The sequence below is a fragment of the Xiphophorus hellerii genome, chromosome 14 (assembly GCF_003331165.1).
Source record: "Xiphophorus hellerii strain 12219 chromosome 14, Xiphophorus_hellerii-4.1, whole genome shotgun sequence".
NCBI lineage: Eukaryota > Metazoa > Chordata > Actinopteri > Cyprinodontiformes > Poeciliidae > Xiphophorus > Xiphophorus hellerii.
Window position 1 is genome coordinate 27,053,549 of NC_045685.1, and position 18,341 is coordinate 27,071,889.

At 40.2% G+C, this 18,341-nt stretch overlaps 2 protein-coding genes and 1 long non-coding RNA gene across 5 annotated transcripts in view; 1 reads left to right on the forward strand and 2 right to left on the reverse strand.

The window, feature by feature from the left end:
- Nucleotides 1-18,248, reverse strand: part of LOC116732606 (high affinity immunoglobulin gamma Fc receptor I-like) — a 24,368-nt gene extending 6,120 nt beyond the window's left edge. Inside the window, exons 1-8 of one of the 3 annotated variants that reach the window (XM_032582915.1) lie at nucleotides 18,111-18,248; nucleotides 17,963-17,998; nucleotides 17,681-17,881; nucleotides 1,888-1,956; nucleotides 1,563-1,808; nucleotides 1,424-1,471; nucleotides 1,197-1,319; nucleotides 1,005-1,100 (exon numbers count right to left, since the gene is read on the reverse strand). In XM_032582915.1, coding sequence (XP_032438806.1) covers nucleotides 1,005-1,100; nucleotides 1,197-1,319; nucleotides 1,424-1,471; nucleotides 1,563-1,808; nucleotides 1,888-1,956; nucleotides 17,681-17,881; nucleotides 17,963-17,998; nucleotides 18,111-18,141 — 850 coding nt within the window. In that variant the 5' untranslated portion in view covers nucleotides 18,142-18,248. Of the gene's footprint in view, nucleotides 1-1,004; nucleotides 1,101-1,196; nucleotides 1,350-1,423; nucleotides 1,472-1,562; nucleotides 1,809-1,887; nucleotides 1,957-17,403; nucleotides 17,533-17,611; nucleotides 17,882-17,962; nucleotides 17,999-18,110 lie in introns of all 3 variants that reach the window. The other 2 variants (XM_032582913.1, XM_032582914.1) reach the window with 2 other exon arrangements.
- Nucleotides 2,082-5,465, reverse strand: LOC116732671 (uncharacterized). Its single transcript, XR_004341840.1, has 3 exons — nucleotides 5,414-5,465; nucleotides 2,259-2,294; nucleotides 2,082-2,151 (listed from the first exon to the last, which is right to left on the reverse strand). It is a non-coding gene; the product is annotated as an uncharacterized LOC116732671 (long non-coding RNA).
- LOC116732654 (myelin-oligodendrocyte glycoprotein-like) lies at nucleotides 8,434-14,253 on the forward strand. Its single transcript, XM_032583005.1, has 4 exons — nucleotides 8,434-8,567; nucleotides 8,680-8,800; nucleotides 9,568-9,900; nucleotides 14,183-14,253. The coding sequence occupies exons 2-4, from the start codon at nucleotides 8,689-8,691 to the stop codon at nucleotides 14,236-14,238; spliced, it is 501 nt and encodes a 166-aa protein (XP_032438896.1). The 5' UTR covers nucleotides 8,434-8,567; nucleotides 8,680-8,688; the 3' UTR covers nucleotides 14,239-14,253.
- Nucleotides 18,249-18,341: the final 93 nt, after the last annotated feature.

An 18,341-nucleotide genomic window follows, 5' to 3' on the forward strand; every position in this document is an offset into this window, starting at 1 on the left:
GATCCTGACAGATTTTAAAAACCTGCAAGAGAAGAAAAAGTTTTAAACAACTGTAATATCTTTAAACAGTGAGTCACTAAAGATGTGATGGAAACTGATCTGAAACTAAGACCATCAGATTCATGACCATCTTTAGAGATGAAACTTTTCACCACAAAGTGGAAAATAACAAGAAACCACTAAGACCAGACCACAGAGAGGCCCAACCAGTCTGAGCTGCTGGAAGAAACAAGATAAAGTTTCACTTCTCACTTCACATCAGAGACTTTGACTGAATTCACTTCATAGAGAGGCGCAGGCTGCAGCAGAGCTTTGGGGCCGGACTCAGGTCAACCTACCAGACCTGAGATGAAGATGTCATCATGTGACTGATGTTTTTCTGTCTCTCATCAGTTTTTATTATTTTGTTCTTAGAAGGAAAAAATCTTTGTTCCAAGTTGTAAAAGAATCAAATTAAGAGTTTCTACTGTTGAAGTTTCTCTGCCAGCGCTGGGTTCAGATCCAATATGGCCGCCCTGCCTCAGCATGTAGAGAACAAACTGAACTGTGCGTCTGATCAGATCCAGACTGAATCAGTGAGGATGATTGTTCACTGCTGGACGGAGACGACATTCCCAGATCTGGGATCAGAACCAAACCTGGCTGACCAACCCAACTGGACCAGAACCAAACATGGCTGACCAACCCAACTGGACCAGAACCAAACATGGCTGACCAACCCAACTGGACCAGAACCAAACATGGCTGACCAACTGGACTTCACAAGATGGAGGAGAGGAAAAACATTGTTCTACTGTAACCAATTAACAAAGATGTATTTATATACAGTAACAAATGTCCAGTGATCAACATTAGAGCTTTAATTTAATTATTAACTATTTCTTTAAACTTTATTCTCAACATGACATTAAAGAGACTTTAAATGTAAACCAGATTCTAATTAGGAAACATTTTCTGATCAATCTGAAAATCTACCAGAAACAAAAACACATGAACATAATTACCATTTCCTGTTCCTGGTTTGGTTTTCTTCTGTTTCCTCTGGAACATGCTGATGTTTCTGGAAGTGATGTCATCCTCTCCTCTTCCTCCTTCATCACCTGAAATAAATCCAAAGTTACCAGGAAGTTTTTCAGGAAGATCTGAAAAGTTTCACTGAATGAAATCAAGAGATTTAACCAAGAGGTTTGTCTCACCTTTAGGTTTGTTATGAAGTCGTTTCACCAGTAAAACCACAACAACCAGCAACACCAGGATAACCAAACCACAACCAGATCCAACAATGGGAAGGATGGAGGAAGAACCTGGACCAGGTGTGACTGTAGAGTCAGAGATGTTGGTGAGTTTCTCTAGAAAGAAGAAGCTGCTAAATAACCGTCTGCTGTAAACATCAAGACTCAGAGCTGAAGGAGAAGCTGCTCACCTGAGGAAGAGGAGGAGGAGGAAGGTGGAGAGGTGGTTGGAGGTTTCTCTAGAATAAAGAGGTTTGATTAAATATATCACCAGATTGTGGATTCTCAGACATTATCAATGAGATTCACTGTTAGAGGATGACCTCTGACCTTTGACAGAGATCCTGCTGGATGGAGACTCTCCATGACCTTTGACATTACATTTATAGAGGCCTTCATCAGATTTCTTCACTGAGTTGAGAATCTTGTTGCCAGTAGTTTCATCACCAATGAAGGAGCCATCTTTATAGAAAGCAGCTGGGAGGTTGTGGGTTGGATTCTTTGCTCTGCAGCTCAGAGTGACGTCATCTCCCTCCATCACAGGGAGGACAGGACTCTGCAGGATCACTGATCCACCTCAACACAGAGACAAACTACAGCATTTCATCCATTTCCACACAGCTTCAGCAACACTAACTCCACAGTCTGATCTTACCAGAGACAGAGAGCTGGATGCTGCTGCTGCTGCTGGAGGATCCAGACATGGACTCACACCAGTACAGACCAGTATCTGATGGATACAAGGTTCTGATGCTGCAGGCAGAACCAGCTGAACTACCAAATCCATCTCCACATGATTTCCTGGTGTCTTCGGTTGTGTTTCTCCTCACAGCCCATCCATCCTCACAGGTCAGAGACACAGGTTCATATTGAAAGAACTGAGATCTGCTGGGACTCAAAGTCAGACGAACTGGGAGGACTGGGATGGAAGAGATAAAGAACACATCTGTTATTCTATCAGTTCTTTTCCTTTGAGAAAATTGATCTAAAAATATTTTAAAATATTTAAAATGAAATATTACCAACCTTGACCTGATGTCCAGAACAGCAGTGAGATCAGAACTGAAATTAAATAAAGGTTTTTGTTATTTTAGCCCTCTGATGCATGAATTATGATCCTTTGTGTCAGAATTTTTTTTCCATTTTTAAAAAATTTTTTCTTAAGGCATAAAAAAAGGTAGGAACATTTTTTTTGTAAAAATATATTTTTTAAAATTTTTTATTTTTATGTGATGAATTGTAATTTTGTCCAAATACAAAGTTGTTATTTGAAAAATACATCAGTAGTATTGTTCCTTAGGGGTTATCTGATGTCACAATATATTTTTTACTTGCAAGAGTCGTCTACAGTAGAAGGAGGGACCGGGTCGGTTCTCATGCTTTTTTGTCTGTCGGCCATATTGTATTTAACAAAAATAATTTCTTGCATTTGCAGCTGATGGCCAGTAGTTGATGGTATATTTTATGATGCATTAGTGTCCACTTCAGTGGTCTGTGTGCATTTATAACATAAAAATCCACAGGAAGCACAAGAAAATGGCTTTTAGATAGCTGTCCACTGTAGTGACCACTATGCATCAAAGGGTTAGATTAAAACTTTCTAAAAGGTTTTTAGAAAATATTAACCAACATCATAAATGTGATTCATTGATAAAGTTAACATTTAAAGTATTTAATAAACTTCTTGTGCTAATATTTCATTTGAATGTTTTTCATAATTTTATGTCCTTCACTTGGAAACATTAAAATGAACTGAATCAAATATTTTGTGGTTTTATTGGTTTCCTCTTGTTATCGATCAATATATTTGCTCATAATTTTCTGTTTTCTTCCTAAACTAATTATTTAAGGTTTTTTCTGCAGTCAGTCTGCGTTTGTGATGACATCATCACACTTTTATTGAATCATGTTTATTTGACATACAAAGGAACAGATTTTAAGCTTCTGACTCTTAATCTACAGAAAGTGTAAATGTTGCTGGGATCAGGCTCAGATGGCGTCTGGAGTTTCTTTGACTTTTATTTACCGTCACATCAATAACTCAGGTTGTTTCACTCGGCGCCTAAAGCTGCTCAGCAGAACGTAGCAGAGCACCGCCTGGCAACAAGGCAGTTCAAGGAACAAACAGTAACATTCAGGGACATCTAGGAAATATCAGTACTGCTGATTAAAGCCATGAGACAGACATAAAAGCCAGGTTTGGACAAACTAACAAACTACAATGAAAAATGAATTTCTTATAATAAGCAAAACAAACCTGTGAACAATAATCCATAAACAGTAACAACATATTGATATGTGATTGTAATAAATCAGCATCTGGACATTCAGGTCTACCTGCTCATTAATGTGTGGAGACAGAAGAAAGGAATGGATTATTATACAGGTTACATTACAACCTTCTCTTGAGCTACACAGACTACTGTCCACTGCAGCCTCACATTCCTGATGTCATCAGTTTAGCTTTTATTTTAGTCCCATATTTAGTTAATAATATCCAAACTAATTATCCTCCTACTTGGGAATGTGTTTATTTCTACATTTCATTTCCAATCTCTACATCTGTCCTGTAGTTCATATGTATCTCATCACTTGGAGAAATGTAAAGGTGCCTAAACTCATAGGATATATAAATAATTAATTACACAAGACAATTAGTCAAAAGGGAAGAGATTTTAATGCACATCTGCTGATCCAAAACATCACATACACATCATCACAGAAATCCAAAATCTCTTGACTTCTACTTGTGATATCAGTTTTTTACAGAGTCCCAGCTCTACTGGTGTGTATTGGAAAGCCTCGACCAATGACGTTGCTCTCCTCCATTTGCGTAGCAGTTCTGGCTCCGTTTTACACTGGATGTGTGTTGGAAGATCTGAGAATTAGGAGTTGACTTAGAGAGGTCTTGACCTCAACATCTGCTCCATTTTCAGATAGAATAGAATTACTTTATTCATCCCAGCAGGGAAATTATTTTCCCTGCTGACCCAGATGACTATTAGTCAAATTGTTTGTTCCTCATCTGTCCAAACAGAGGTTCCTTCCCACGTCTTGAGCTCCGGCCCAGTTCCTTTGCTGGTGAGCAGGGGAAGGAACGGTTGCCAAAACTTTCCTGCACAACAACTTAAACTAACAACAATCTCCAAATCTGAATTCCTTCCTGACTTCTAGGTCAGATTAACCCAGTCCATTTGACACAATACATTTCTTTTAGGTTAAAACATATCTTAGTGCGAACCAACCAAACAACATCATTTTTAACTATTAATATAATTATATTCCTCTACAAAACACAAAATGGAGATGTTTATTTTCTTCACCAAGGCTGCCATACCTGGTACCTGAGCCCAACTGACCCATTTGTTTATGTAATTCATCTGGTACCAGAGGACGGTACACTGAAGGAAGGACTCAGAGCTTTTTGTGTTTGGTCGTTCTAAACATTGTTCCATCCTGGGTGGTTTTTAGTTTGCTCCTCTCTCTCGCCAAAGCTTTAAACTCAGGACTCTCAGTGTGGAGTTCATGTGCAGCAGGTCTTTGGTTCTGCAGCCTGAACTCAAACATTTTAACTATTACAGGGTCTTGCTGCTGGGCTGCACAGAATTTCTGTCCAGTTATTGGTTGAATTGTCCAAAAGTCTCTCTGCTCCTGTTTGTTGCTGCAGGACATTAAAGGAGACTGGATTCAACGTTGGTTCTGGTTCTGCTTGCTGCACTAAGATGCCCTGCTGTGTGGCTCCTGCAGAGTCCTGGCTAATTGTGTGCAGCTTCTCATCTAGTCTTCAAAATCAAGGGGCCTTCCAGATAATCCATCTGCATCTGCATTTGTTTTCCAGGTCTGTATTTTATGGTCAAATTAAAATCTGCTAACTCAGCAACCCAAAGCTGACCATTTCATTTAGCTGCTGTCAAAACATCAGTGAGTGGATTATTGTCGGTGTGAACCACAAAAGATGAAACCAATAATCCCTGAAGCGTCGCAGAGAGACCATTTAGCTCTAAGAACTCAAGTTTACCTGCATATGATAGTTTTTCTCAAGTGGGTTAAAGTTCAATAATCCTTAACTTGCTGTTTCAGCGTTGATAGAGAAAAGCCCCTAGTCCTGCATCAGTGTGCAACATTTCTGCTTATTTCCACTCATATTAATATCAGTTATTAAACATTATTTCTGTACTTACAGATCAGACGCTGAGCAGCTGCTTCCTTCATGTCTGCTGACTTTGACTGGACTGGTTCCCTAGAGGAGAGTTAGAGCAGCAACTAGAGTCTGCCTCTTCCTTCCTTTATCATCTTTTTTCTCCAGAAATGTTACAACAGACAGAATCCAAAAATGGTGCAGACTAAAAGTTTAAACACACACAGCCTTGATTTAGTTTAGTGCAGCTCAGCAAATTCAGCAGAGTTAAAATTTCGGTGTTTTATCAGAGTTGATACTTCAGTGTTTTCACCATAAATAACTCAAACTGCTGGAACACCTGAGTGAAGTTTTCCTTCGTTTTTCAAATCAGACAAAATGGGTGTCAAATGTTTGTGCTGCAAAACGTTTTGTTTGTGCTGCTTTCATTTTAAAGATATAAAGAAATGTTTCTAGAGGTCACGTATTTAATCTGGTCAGTCAAGCAGAAATCGACTGGATGAGTTTCTCTAGATCTCACCGAGACATTAGTCCTCTAGATGTTCTTCAAGTGATAGAAGGCCGACTTTGTAACTGTCTTTATGTGGCTCTGAATGTTCAGGTCAGAGGTCATCACTACTTACAGGTTTCGGGCTGATCGCTGGTTTTTAGTTCTAATAACTGAAGCTGTGCATTGACTCTAGATCTATAATTCTAGATCTATAACTCTACATTGTTTCTTTTAGGTCCAATAATAATAACTTCAGTTTTGTTTCTGTTCAGCTGGAGAAAGTTTCGTCTCATCCACACATTTATCTGTTCTAAGCATTTATTAAGTGACTGGATGGGGTCAAAGGTCACCAGGATTCTGCAAATTCAATATTTCATAATATATTTCAATCATTCTGTTCATACAGTTCAGGATCCATGAACAGGAGAAATTACCTGTTAGAGAAGATAATATTTTTTATTGCTTTGAGTTTGATGATATTTTCCTTAATCTGACTGATATGATCTTTTTAACCCATACGGATGTTTTGCATTGATCATTTATAGCTTTAGCATTGGAACCTTATCAGCCACTAGAAGTGAACTGTATTAGTTAGTGAACATTAGTGACCAGATGCATCATTAGGACCAAGGAGCAAAAGCTGCAGATCATTTTAAAGGTAACAAAACAATTCACCATGTTGGGAGCAACTCTTGGAGCATGGTTGTGTAGTCAGTATGTTCTTTTGGTTTTTAGGTAAAGTGCACCAACAGCAAACTTAGTCAATGTTATTATAAGTTGGGCTGGTTGTCAGAAGATGTTAGTAAGTCTCCATGAGGGGATTTAAGAACAAAACAGATTCAAATTCATTAACATATAAACACTTCATAGAGACAAAAGGTATTTTTATGATGTAAATAAATATTTGTTTAAACGATGTTTGAATTAAATTGCCCACTAGTTTAATTATATGAGGAAACTAAAGTTATTTACGTTATAAATGTTACTTTAAGCTAAGAGGGTTTAATTTCTATCAAACCTAGAAATGATCAGTAAATGTCGTCCTTCAATGGAGGGAGTTTGCTACATGCTAATATGACTTAGTTTAGTTAAAATATGTTTGTTTCTTTATCAGTCGTTTCTCTAATCACCTCATCGCTGCAACGGTCTATTAAAGGCCTTCCTATCAAACTAGAACAGCGCTCTAAAGGAACAATCCAACAGTAACAGTCTGATTATTTTAACATTTATAATATTTTCTACCATCATAATGTTAAAATGATAATAATATTCAGTCATTTTGACAGAAAACCAAAATGAATTTGTGGTTTTATAACACAGGTTGTTAGAAAAGAGCAAACAGACAAGAAAACAGAATCAGTGATAAAAGTGATTGATTTCTGATCGGTCTGATCAGTTCAGTCACTAAGCTGCTTCTTAGCTGCAGTTTTAGATCCTATTAAACAGGAATGCACCGATGTGAAAACTTGGGCCAATAACTGATGATTTCCAACATCACAGAGATTAAATATATATTTCTTTACACTTTGGACTCTCTAACAGCAACCACACTACCTCTGTTCAGCACCAGGGGGCGCTGAAGGTTCTGAACAGGTTAGAACCGGCCTGAAGGAAAAGGCTGTGAAAGCAGAAAACATGGCGGTCTGCAACACATTTCCACCAGTAACCAGTAAACACTGGCCGCCTTCACAGGCCGCCTGCAACCCGCCCACCACATGAACATCAATTATTTTTATCACCAGCCGTTTTTCTCTCCTTATTTGGAGTCTTTTCAGACTCAAACGGTCCAGTCAAAGTCCCAGAAGCTCTGCTCTGATAACAGAAGCAGAAGTGGTCGGTGGTTTGCATCCTCACTCTGCAGCATGACGTGTTTCTGTGAAGTCAACTTCATTTCTACTTTATTAGATTTGTTATAAAACTTGTTCAATCAAAACTTCAGACCCAAAAACAAGAAACTGAAAAGTTGAAAAGTTTACAGCAGAAAAATGAAGCAAGAATTAAAGCAGCTCTGAAAAATGAGACACTGACTGAATAAAAGGCAGTAATAATATAAAACACATTATGTTTTATGAATTACTTCCTCATTGTAGTTGTCATCTCCAGCATTGCCTGGTTGTCTTGTTTCTGTTTAACATGAATCTAATTGTTTCCAGATGAATCTGTTAAATCTGTCCATCATGGCAGGAAACTTTAAACTCAACTTTTTCTGTTTGACTTCTGGTTTCCTGTCAGAAGTTCAGCTTCCTGCTGATGTTGGCATGGATGCGCAGATTAATCCTCTGATTTTTAACATTTTCTCTGAAAAGAAACTGGAAAACTTGTTGCAGGCAACATTAGATTGAAGTTCAGGTGGTAAATTTAGTATTTTTTCTCAGGTCATTAATGTTTCCTTTGTGGTTTGGTATCTGATGACCATGTTGAGCTGTTGGTGTAATTTTTATGAATTTGATTGAATAAACTCTGGTTGATTGTGACGTTGATCAGTGACTGCTGTCTTTGTGGTTTCACTTTTACTCACGACATTAACGGACCTGAGGAGATGAGAGAACAAGAAATAAATATATCTCATTTCTTAACACTATAATTAATACATCTTAATGTTAGATGTCACCAGCCATTAACATTAAAAAAGAAGAAGAAGCCCTCCTCTGGCTCAGACCGTTACAGCCCCTCCCTTTCCTCCTCTGCAGATCTCTGTCGCAGCGCTGTGAGTTTCTCTTCCAAGACTTTAATTTATCCTTGTTGTCTCTTAACAGGTTGCTGTATACTAAGTTAAACTTCAATGTTTTTGGTGTTTCGTTACAATATTTTCCACTCAGAAACGTCGCATGAATCTATATTTCGGACGGAGAGATCGACTCAACCAGGAAATGGCTTCTTCTCTTCCTGCATCTCTGTTCCTGCTGTCTGTGGTTTTCTGCCAGTTTCTCTCTGCTGCAGGTGAGATCAGGGGAGCAACTACATACTTTCTGAGCTGTATGCGAACACGTCATCGGCGTCCCGCCCGTCTCCCACTGCCCCAATGACATAAACTTGTACAACTCATTTTTAATTAAAAAAACAGGGCAAAATGTCGTCATTTAATATATATACCCGTGTTGGTGACCCCTGCTCTAGAACAACTTGGCTGCAGATTTAAAGACCAAAAAGCTCAGAGGGTTCACTCTGCATCAGTTTTCTATGTTAAACCTCTAGATCTAGAATTATAAGACATTCCAGACATTCAGGGGCCTCCAGATATTCAATAAAAAATTATTAATTAATTTCAAAGGAAATTTAAATGTGACTCATTTTCCAGCTGAACTCAATGAGCCTCAGAGTTTCTGATGTTTCAGATTTTTTATTTATTCATTTATTTCCTTCAATAAACAGATTAAATATTAATAACTGGCTGGATTTTGATTAAATATTTTCTTTAAAAATGATGAGGCATAAATGAGTCCTGCAGAGTTTTTATAGTTTTTTTAAAATGATTTAAAATTGTCTTCATAAAAACATCAGTTTTTTTTCTGAATATTTTTACGACCATGACCTTTGACCCAGATCCATTGATGGTCCTGCTGTGAACTCCTGGTTGAATCTTCAGATTGATGGAGCTGATCTCGTTGTTCCAGCAGCAGAAACTGATGAGTCTTCATCAGAGACCTGATCACACTTTGACCTCTGACCTCTGACCTCTCTGCTCTGTGCTGTTTTCTCTCCTGCAGCTCAGAACTACGTCACAATCAAAGCTACAGTTGGAGATAACGTCTTTCTGCCATGTAAAGATCCTGACCAGGAGGAGATTGTAGTCGTAGAGTGGAGCAGAACTGACCTGGGGCCAGAATCCGTCCTCCTGTACAGAAATTCGCAGTTTGATCCAACAAAGCAGCATCCATCTTACAGGAACCGGGTTGATCTACTGGTTGGTCAGATAAATAAAGGAGACGCGTCTTTGGTTCTGCAGAACACAACGACTGATGACAGCGGAACATATGAATGTCACGTCGTTAAAAGAACTGAGAAGAAACGGATCAGCTCCGTCAGCCTGGTTGTAACAGGTGAGTGTTTGTCTCTGGATCAGAACCAGCAGCTTCCTGGTTCTGGTCTGAGATCAGATGATGATGATCTACTCTTATCTCCTACCTGACAGGTCTCAGTAGAGGTTAAAGGTCACATATTTAGACAGTAACTTATTAATTATGACCTTTAACATTTATAATTCAGGTCAATTGAATCAGATTAATTTTTTCCTTTAAACATCAAACTGTGTCCATAAATTATGAGAAAGGTCAGGTAGGCTGATGACACTGTGACCTCTGACCTCCAGTGATCAGAGCCGATGAATCAATAATATTGGATCATTTGGTTCTGATCAGCAGATCAATAATAATAATAATATCAGAAACTCTTTGGTTCTAAATGAATCTCAGCGTTTCTGACTCCTGGTTGGTTGGAAGGATTGAAGCGGTTCTGAAGGCTGACGGGTCCAATCTGGTACCAGCAGGGAGTTCATGATGGAGAGGCTGAAGTCCAGGTCCAGTTGGTTTCCTTTATAAAGCCTGAGTTCACAAAACGGGTCCTACAGCTTGAGTTCAGCACAACACAAAGGTGACGGGTTCTGTAAAAAGAATGAACCTGATTTAGTTTTAAAGTGTTTTTTTGTTCATATTTTTAAAGCTGCTGGTTCTCTGGTTTATGTAAGTTATAGAGTTATAAATGGAGTCCAGCTGAGGTTCACAGGTATGGTGCGGTTTCATATTCATGGTCATAGTGGTGAGGAAACGACAACTTGGTAACAAACAAACTGGACATTAACTGGGAGAGACTCGATAAAGGACAAACTCTTAGTGACTCGTTTTCAGTCCAGTGATGTAGTTTAAATAACTCTGGGTTAAGGCAACCTGCTGTTATGGTGAACTGATGCTTTTTGCATGAACAGCTCCTGCCTCCCTCCTGATCAGACGGGTCTGCCACCTGCTGGTCTTCTGTCCGTACTGCATCTCCACTCTCCTCATGGTGTCTTTATGGCAACGCAGGAAATCAGGTAACGCTCTAAAAAATCACTCCTCAATCCTAACACTTTCACTGTCTCATTGTTTTAGAGACATACTCCAAACAATACTTTAGATACCAGAAATATGAATAAACACAAAAATAACAATTTTTCAACTTTGCTTAGCTTTAATAAGTTCATGTTTCCAGCTGAGCAGTTTACCATCATTAAGATGCTTCAACATCATGAGGAGAAAATCATGTTTTTATCCCTGAGGTTTGATCACCTAATCAGACGTTTCACTAAATCCCAAAAACAGACAAACCAATGAACACGGAGATTATCCCGGATCTGAAGAAGTCTGTTTGTTTAGCTCTCATTCACATCGACACATGCTCTGCAACCAGAGACAAAACACACACAGCTCTCAGTAAACAGCACAGGATGTCTGCTGGAGGCTGGAGGCTTCTTTTACAGACGGGAACATATTAAAAAACAGAAACACCAAACAGCATGAAACTTACATATTTTAAGGGTTTGAAACAGAAATAGCTCTCAAAACACCGTCTGCATTCTCCCGTTTTTACAAGTATAAAATTTGGTCCACTTAAAGAAAACTCTGTAAAAGCCTCTTACTGCCAAATCACAGCTCATCACTTCTCTACCAATAAAATCATTTGTCTAGTTTAATCTTAATATTCTCTTTTTTTCCCGTCACTGCGTCTCTCACTCCAACCACCAACAATCATCAGACCTGACAGTAAAAGTGTTTCTGATTTCCATACGGTTAAACATCTCCTCATCTCAGTGCAAAACCCTTTTATCAAAACACAGCTGGTCAGGCCACAATATTCCCAGAATGCATAGCGGTGCGGCGCCTGCGCACATCCCCGATCCAAAGTAATAGAAGCATCTTCATGAAATACATAGAATCATTAAAGAACCTTCAACATAAAACGTTTCTCTGAACTAAATGTAGTAAAAAAATCAAGTAAACTAGACGAGAAACTCCAGAGCAGCTTTACCAAAACCCAGACTGAAGTGAAAAAACACAAAATATTAACAAGTGTTTTCACAATGACACATTCACTGACCTGAAGTCAGAATTTATCTTTATTTTTCAACTTCCTCTGACTGCAGGAAGTGACTCTTCAGTCTCCATGGTGATGACCCCACCCAGCCAGGCTGAACAGGGATTGGACAATGATTATGATGATGTCACCACAGAGCATCACTTGTGAAATGAACAGATTTTATCATAGATGCTCTATGAGCAGCTGTTCCTCTCTCTGTGACCCAAATTAATCTGACCGCTCCCAGTTGTCCACAGAATTTAAGAGTCTCTGTTAATTCTTGTTGTTTTATTGAAGCTACCAAGTCAAATAAAGATATTGGGAATAACTGCAAAAATATATTCTCCCCTTCTTTCACCTCAGAGTTGGATGAACCCAATTCAATGCAATAATGTTGCTTTAAATAACAGAGTTTACAGCAGAGGCTCAGACCAGAGTTTCTCTCTAAAGCAGGATCAGATCACAACATTTAGCCACAATGAAAAGATCCTGCAGGAGAAAATTCAGGTTTGAAAACATCAAGTTGTGAGTTTGCTGGATAAATCTCCTTGAATGTTGCTCGTCTCAACAGACACTTATTGAACTGTAAAAACACTTTTCTGGGAAAAAAACTGGAAAAACAACCATGAAACTCATGGAAACTCCATCTTTAAAATACTTATTTCTGCATATACATCCACAAAACATGGTTAGATTTTGTCTCACCTGTGTTTCAAGGAGGTTCCTAGTTTTTGTTTCTGCTCTTGATCCATTCCAGACATTTTCTCTACCATGTCCATAATCAATGAAGTCTAATGGTTTTGGCTTTGCACTGAAGTTCATAGCCAGAAATTACAGTTTGTCAATTAATTTTAACCTTTGATTATATTCAGTTTAAAGAGATTTTTTCTTCCTTGCTTGATGACATGAGTTGGATGCCTAAGTTCACCACAGCATCAATGATTAGGTATCTGTCAGACCTACAGGCCTTTTGGTTATGAAGGTGCAACGCTCATATATTGTCATTATGAACTGAAGATGAAACTGATGAGCACAATCTGGACCATAAGCATAATAGAATAGAATAGAATAGAATAGAAATACTTTATTCATCCCAGCAGGGAAATTATTTCGCAGTTACAGCAGCATAGAGACAAGACACACAACATCCACCACTGAGTAGCAATTGTAGACAAGGTAAAATAAAAATAAAATATGACCTGCTGTCAATATAAAAAGCAGCTTAGAGCAGTCCTTGCAAGGATTCAAAAAATGCAGATACAGAATGTATATGTAAATATATGTACAGCAAGTGTGCCACAGTGCAGTTGTGCGAAATTGGACTGATTAGTGCAGAACAATGATTTAGCTTTTATTGTACAGTGAGATGGCATGTGGCAGGAAGGATTTCCTGTATCTGTCCCTACGACAGCGGAGCTGGAGCAGCCTATGTGAGAAGCTGTCTGTCCACTATGTGGTGGAGAGGGTGCTGTTTATTGTCCATAATAGATAGAACCTTCTTCAGTGTCCTCCAATGTTGAACGTTGAAAGCCTTTCAGCGTTTTCGCACAGAGCAGAAAGGGAAAGTGTATATCACACTGATGAAAAGCTTTATCAGAGTTTTTAGGATGCAGAATCGTAAAATAATCAGTTTGTCATCAAGCTGATCATCAACATCTCTGGGTTGGATGTAGCATTGATGTTCATCAAGGACTACATCTAGACCAGAAGCTGGTTTTTCACTGCAGATGAAATATTTCATCATGATGATACTGGTATCATTGCATGACATGTAATTGTTTTGACTGTAACAGTTAAGGGGTTAATTCATGTCAGTGCAAACTTGGTTATTGGGATAAGATAAGATCTTTTACAAATGGAAGACATTTTGTCATCTTAAAAGAACTAATGAACATTTTGAAATCAGGTCTGTGGTCAGGTTCTTTGTGTCCAGTGAAGTTTGAGGATTTATACCAGCTGCTGTTACAGTCATCACAGGGCACAGGGTTATTATGGTCCTAATGTGTTCAGTAGGAGTTGTAGCGGACAGAGTGATGCATGCTGGGATTGTTTAAACCACTGCAGAAGTAAACACAGAGAATCTGTAGCAGATAAAAACCTTTCTGATTCTTTGGTCCAATATTATGGTTTTGGAAAAACAACCAAAAGAGAGAGTTTGAAAGGCCTTGGCAGCTGGTCTCAGTTTTACTCAGAGATGTTCTGAGAGGTTTGACTGCAGAGCATCAAGAAGACGATCATCCTGGACATGACTTCTTCATCTCAGTCCACTCACAGATCCTCCAGAAAAACATTCTCCTCAATGGCTGACCCTGAGTGGGTGGCTTTGGTGACAAAACACTGCATGGTGGCGTATGCAACACTAATGACTCCATGCTCTGAACACTGGAACCCTCAGGAAAAACATGATTGGACTCTGAACCTTCCCAAGGAGAGGAGACTCCTGCAGCTAATGTTCTGTCCCTGTTATCAATCAGATCCTTCGTTCTGTTACTTTGAGGGTCACAGGCTGAGAAGTTTGAGAATCTCTGATTTCAAAGAACATTGAACATCTGCAATAAAAAATTATCAAGATGTAGTTTTATTGGCAAAGGGAACATTTACCAAAATTAAACAGTTTTTTAAATGAATAAACCTGAGAAGCCTGTAAAACTTTCAGCTTGTCATCAATAAAACAGAAACTTTATTCTTTAGGAAACTGTCAGGAACTTTTCAAAAAAAGTGAAAAATGTAAATTTGAATCTGTAAATAAACTAAAACAGGTTGAAGTCAGACTGGATTGAATCAGTGAAAACCTTCACATCATCTTGATAACTGTAAGAAACAACAGGAGCAGAGAGTGATGGCATAATCTCTTCAGTTCAGAAATGATGCTCTGTGATGACATCATAATCATCATCCAATCCCTGATCAGCCTGGGTCGGATTAGTTACTGCCGTGGAAACAGAGAGGTCACATCCTGCAGGTAGAGAAAGGTAAAGATTGATAACAGGAAATGGACTGACAAATCAGAAACAAAGTGCTACCTTTGGCTTTCTGACAGTATAAAGACATCATCAGCAGAGAGGAGATGAAGTACGGACAGAAGACCAGCAGGTGGCAGACCAGCCTGATGCTCATGGAGGCTGAGGCAGGAGGTGGAGTTGCAAAGGTGGGTGGAGTTTCTCTAGTGGTTGTGGAATTTTCTGCAGAAAGAGTTCATCTTGATCAATTATGGGGTCAGAGGTCACGTTTACCTGGATAGTAAGTTCAGTTGATTGATTCTGTTCATCTACAGACTCTAATCACAGTGGTTTTAGCATCTTTTACACTCCAGTTAGATATACTTAGATAATCTCTGTGTTTTACTGCTTATTGTGGAAACATATTTCATGTTTAGATTATAACATCTGTGAATGAAGAGTAATGATTAGAGGAATTACAAGATCTTGTTAAATCACATCTCATGAAAACATCACCAAATCTCCCACAGAGTTGACTGATATTCTGTGATATTCAACTGTGTCCAACTGGCTCTGCATGATGAAGGCGAAGGAGACGATACCCCAACCATCCCCAAATCAACTTTAGCAGAATAGACACTAAATCAAGAGGAAAGACATAAAGAAAAGGTAAACACTGAAAATTGTTCAAATGCTAATAGAAACATAACTCTTTGCTATGATTACCGTTGGCTGAGTGTCTACGACTACGTTGAGCTACATCACAGTCACATCACTGGCTATCACCGGCATATGGGAAATGGTCAATGTTTTACTGCAGATATGTTTACCTGAAGCTCTGCTGTAAGGTCTAAAAACATAAAATGTTTTTTAAACCATTTGTTGCAAAAATCTATAAAACTGCATTAAAATTGACATCCTCTCCTTGGGCTGCCACCTTATCGTGGTGGAGGGTTTGATGTGGAGCATAGCTCCGATGATCCTAGGAGCTCTGCTGTCTGGGGCTTCATGCCCCTGGTAGTTTCACCCAAGGCAGACAGGTCCTAGGTGAGGGACCAGACAAAGCGCAGCCCGAAGACCCCGATGATGAATGAAAACTTTGGACTTTGTGTTCCCTCGCCTGGACGCAGGTCACCGGGGCCCCACTCTGGAGCCAGGCCTGGAGAGGGGGCATAATGGCGAACACCTAGTGGCTTTTACCCATGGAGCCCGGCCGGGCTCATTTCCGTCAGGCTCGTTTCCGGTGAGAGTTGGACTCCGCCAGGGCTGCCCTTTGTCACCGATTCTGTTAATTAATTTCATGGACAGAATTTCTAGACCAGCCAAGGTGTTGAGGGGATCCGTTTTGGTGGCCTTGGGATCTCATCTCTGCTTTTTGCGGACGATGTGGTCCTTTTGGCTTCATCAGGATGTGATCTGCAGCTCTCGCTGGAGCGGAGTGTGAAGCGGCCGGGATGAGGATCAGTGCCTCCAAATCCGAGGCCATGGTCTTGAGCCGGAATAGGGTAGAGTGCCTTCTCCGGGTCAGGGGGGGTGTCCTGCCCCAAGTGGAGGAGTTCAAGTATCTTGGGATCTTGTTCACGAATGGGGGAAGAAGGGAGCGGGAGATCGACAGGCGGATTGGTGCAGCGTCTGCCGTCAAGCGGCGCTGTACCGGTCCGTCGTGGTGAAGAGAGAGCTGAGCCATAAAGCGAAGCTCTCGATTTACCGGTCGATCTACGTTCCCACCCTCATCTATGGTCATGAGCTTTGGGTCATGACCGAAAGAACGAGATCGCGGATACAAGCGGCCGAAATGGGTTTTCTCCGTAGGGTGTCTGGGCTCTCACTTAGAGAGAGAAGCTCAGTCATCCGGGACGGACTCAGAGTAGAGCTGCTGCTCCTTCACATCGAGAGGAGCCAGTTGAGGAGCATCTGGCCAGGATGCCTCCTGGACGCCTCCCTGGTGAGGAGTTCAGGTCCCACGGGGAGGAGGGGAAAACCCAGGACACGCTGGAAGGACGATGTTCCTCTGCTGGCCTGGGAACGACTTGGGATTCACAGGGAGGAGCTGGGACAAGAGGCTGGAGAGGGAAGTCTGGGCCTCCCTTCTGAAGCTGCTACCCCGCAATCCGACCCCGGATAAGAGGAAGAAAATGGATGGATGGATGGAAAAATTGAAGTTTTGCAGAATGAATTGATCTTTGAAGATTCTTGAAAGAAATCTTAAAATGTAGTCCAGTCTTGTTCTCATGAACTCAGAATTGTTTTATCTCGAGTTTAAGCTATTGCTGCAAAGCTAATAACAATGTGGAGAGAGAGCAGTTCTGATTTTTCCAGAGTATCACAAATTCTGCTATTAAATAAAAAAAAATTGTTTTCATAGCAAATTATCCATAAATCAGTGACAAGTTTTAAGAACAGAAATGTCTTAAGGAATCGTGATGGACAGTTCCTGACCTTTGACAGAAATCCTGCTGGATGGAGACTCTCCATGACGGCTGATGTTACATTTATAGAGGCCTTCATCAGATTTGGAAACATGGAGGAGGGTCATGTGGCCTGATGGTCCATCACCAATGAAGGAGCCATCTTTATAGAAAGCAGCTGGGAGGTTGTGGGTTGGATTCTTTGCTCTGCAGCTCAGAGTGACGTCATCTCCCTCCATCACAGGGAGGACAGGACTCTGCAGGATCACTGATCCACCTCAACACAGAGACAAACTACAGCATTTCATCCATTTCCACACAGCTTCAGCAACACTAACTCCACAGTCTGATCTTACCAGAGACAGAGAGCTGGATGCTGCTGCTGCTGCTGGAGGATCCAGACATGGACTCACACCAGTACAGACCAGTTTCATGTTTGTAGAGGCTGCTGATGTTGCAGGTAGGTCTATTCAATTTCCCCCATCCATCTCCACATCCCTTCCTGGTCTCTAAGGTTGTGTTTCTCCTCACAGTCCATCCATCAGATCTGTTTTCATCCTCACAGATCAGAGTCACTGATTCTCCTCTAAAGAACTGAGATCTGCTGGGACTCACAGTCAGATGAACTGAAATAATAAAACATTCATCCTTTCATTAGTTCCACAGGATCAAATCTAGATCTAGAGTTAACAGAATCAGGTTGTAACCTTGGTTTGTTGAGCGGCTCAGCAGAGAGATCAGAGCTGCAGAGAAATGAGTCTCAGGTTAGTTGGAGCTTTAATCAGCTTCTGCTGTGGGAAGCAGCAGTGATCGTCTCTCAACATTTCCACACCAACATCCAGCAGATGGACTCACCCAGCAGCCTGAGGACAGATGTTCCCTCCATTCTGCAGCTGGATCCAATGAGACCAGCAGCAGTTTGACACTCACTGAAAACATCCTCTTCCTCTTCCTGGATCTCTACGTCGTCTTTTAGTCGACCAGAAAGTTTTTATTGTTAAACATTTTGAACATTGATAAAACATCTCTAACTTCTCTTGACCACATCTTGTTGTCATCAGTCTGAAAACTTTTAACCTCAGTTTC

Bases quoted from the DNA above. Each gene is read 5' to 3' on its own strand.
- LOC116732654 (XM_032583005.1), top strand. From the start codon at position 8,689: ATGAATCTATATTTCGGACGGAGAGATCGACTCAACCAGGAAATGGCT. The intron at 8,801-9,567 runs GTGAGATCAGGG...TCTCTCCTGCAG, and splicing joins CCAGTTTCTCTCTGCTGCAG to CTCAGAACTACGTCACAATC. The intron at 9,901-14,182 runs GTGAGTGTTTGT...GTCCACTCACAG, and splicing joins CGTCAGCCTGGTTGTAACAG to ATCCTCCAGAAAAACATTCT.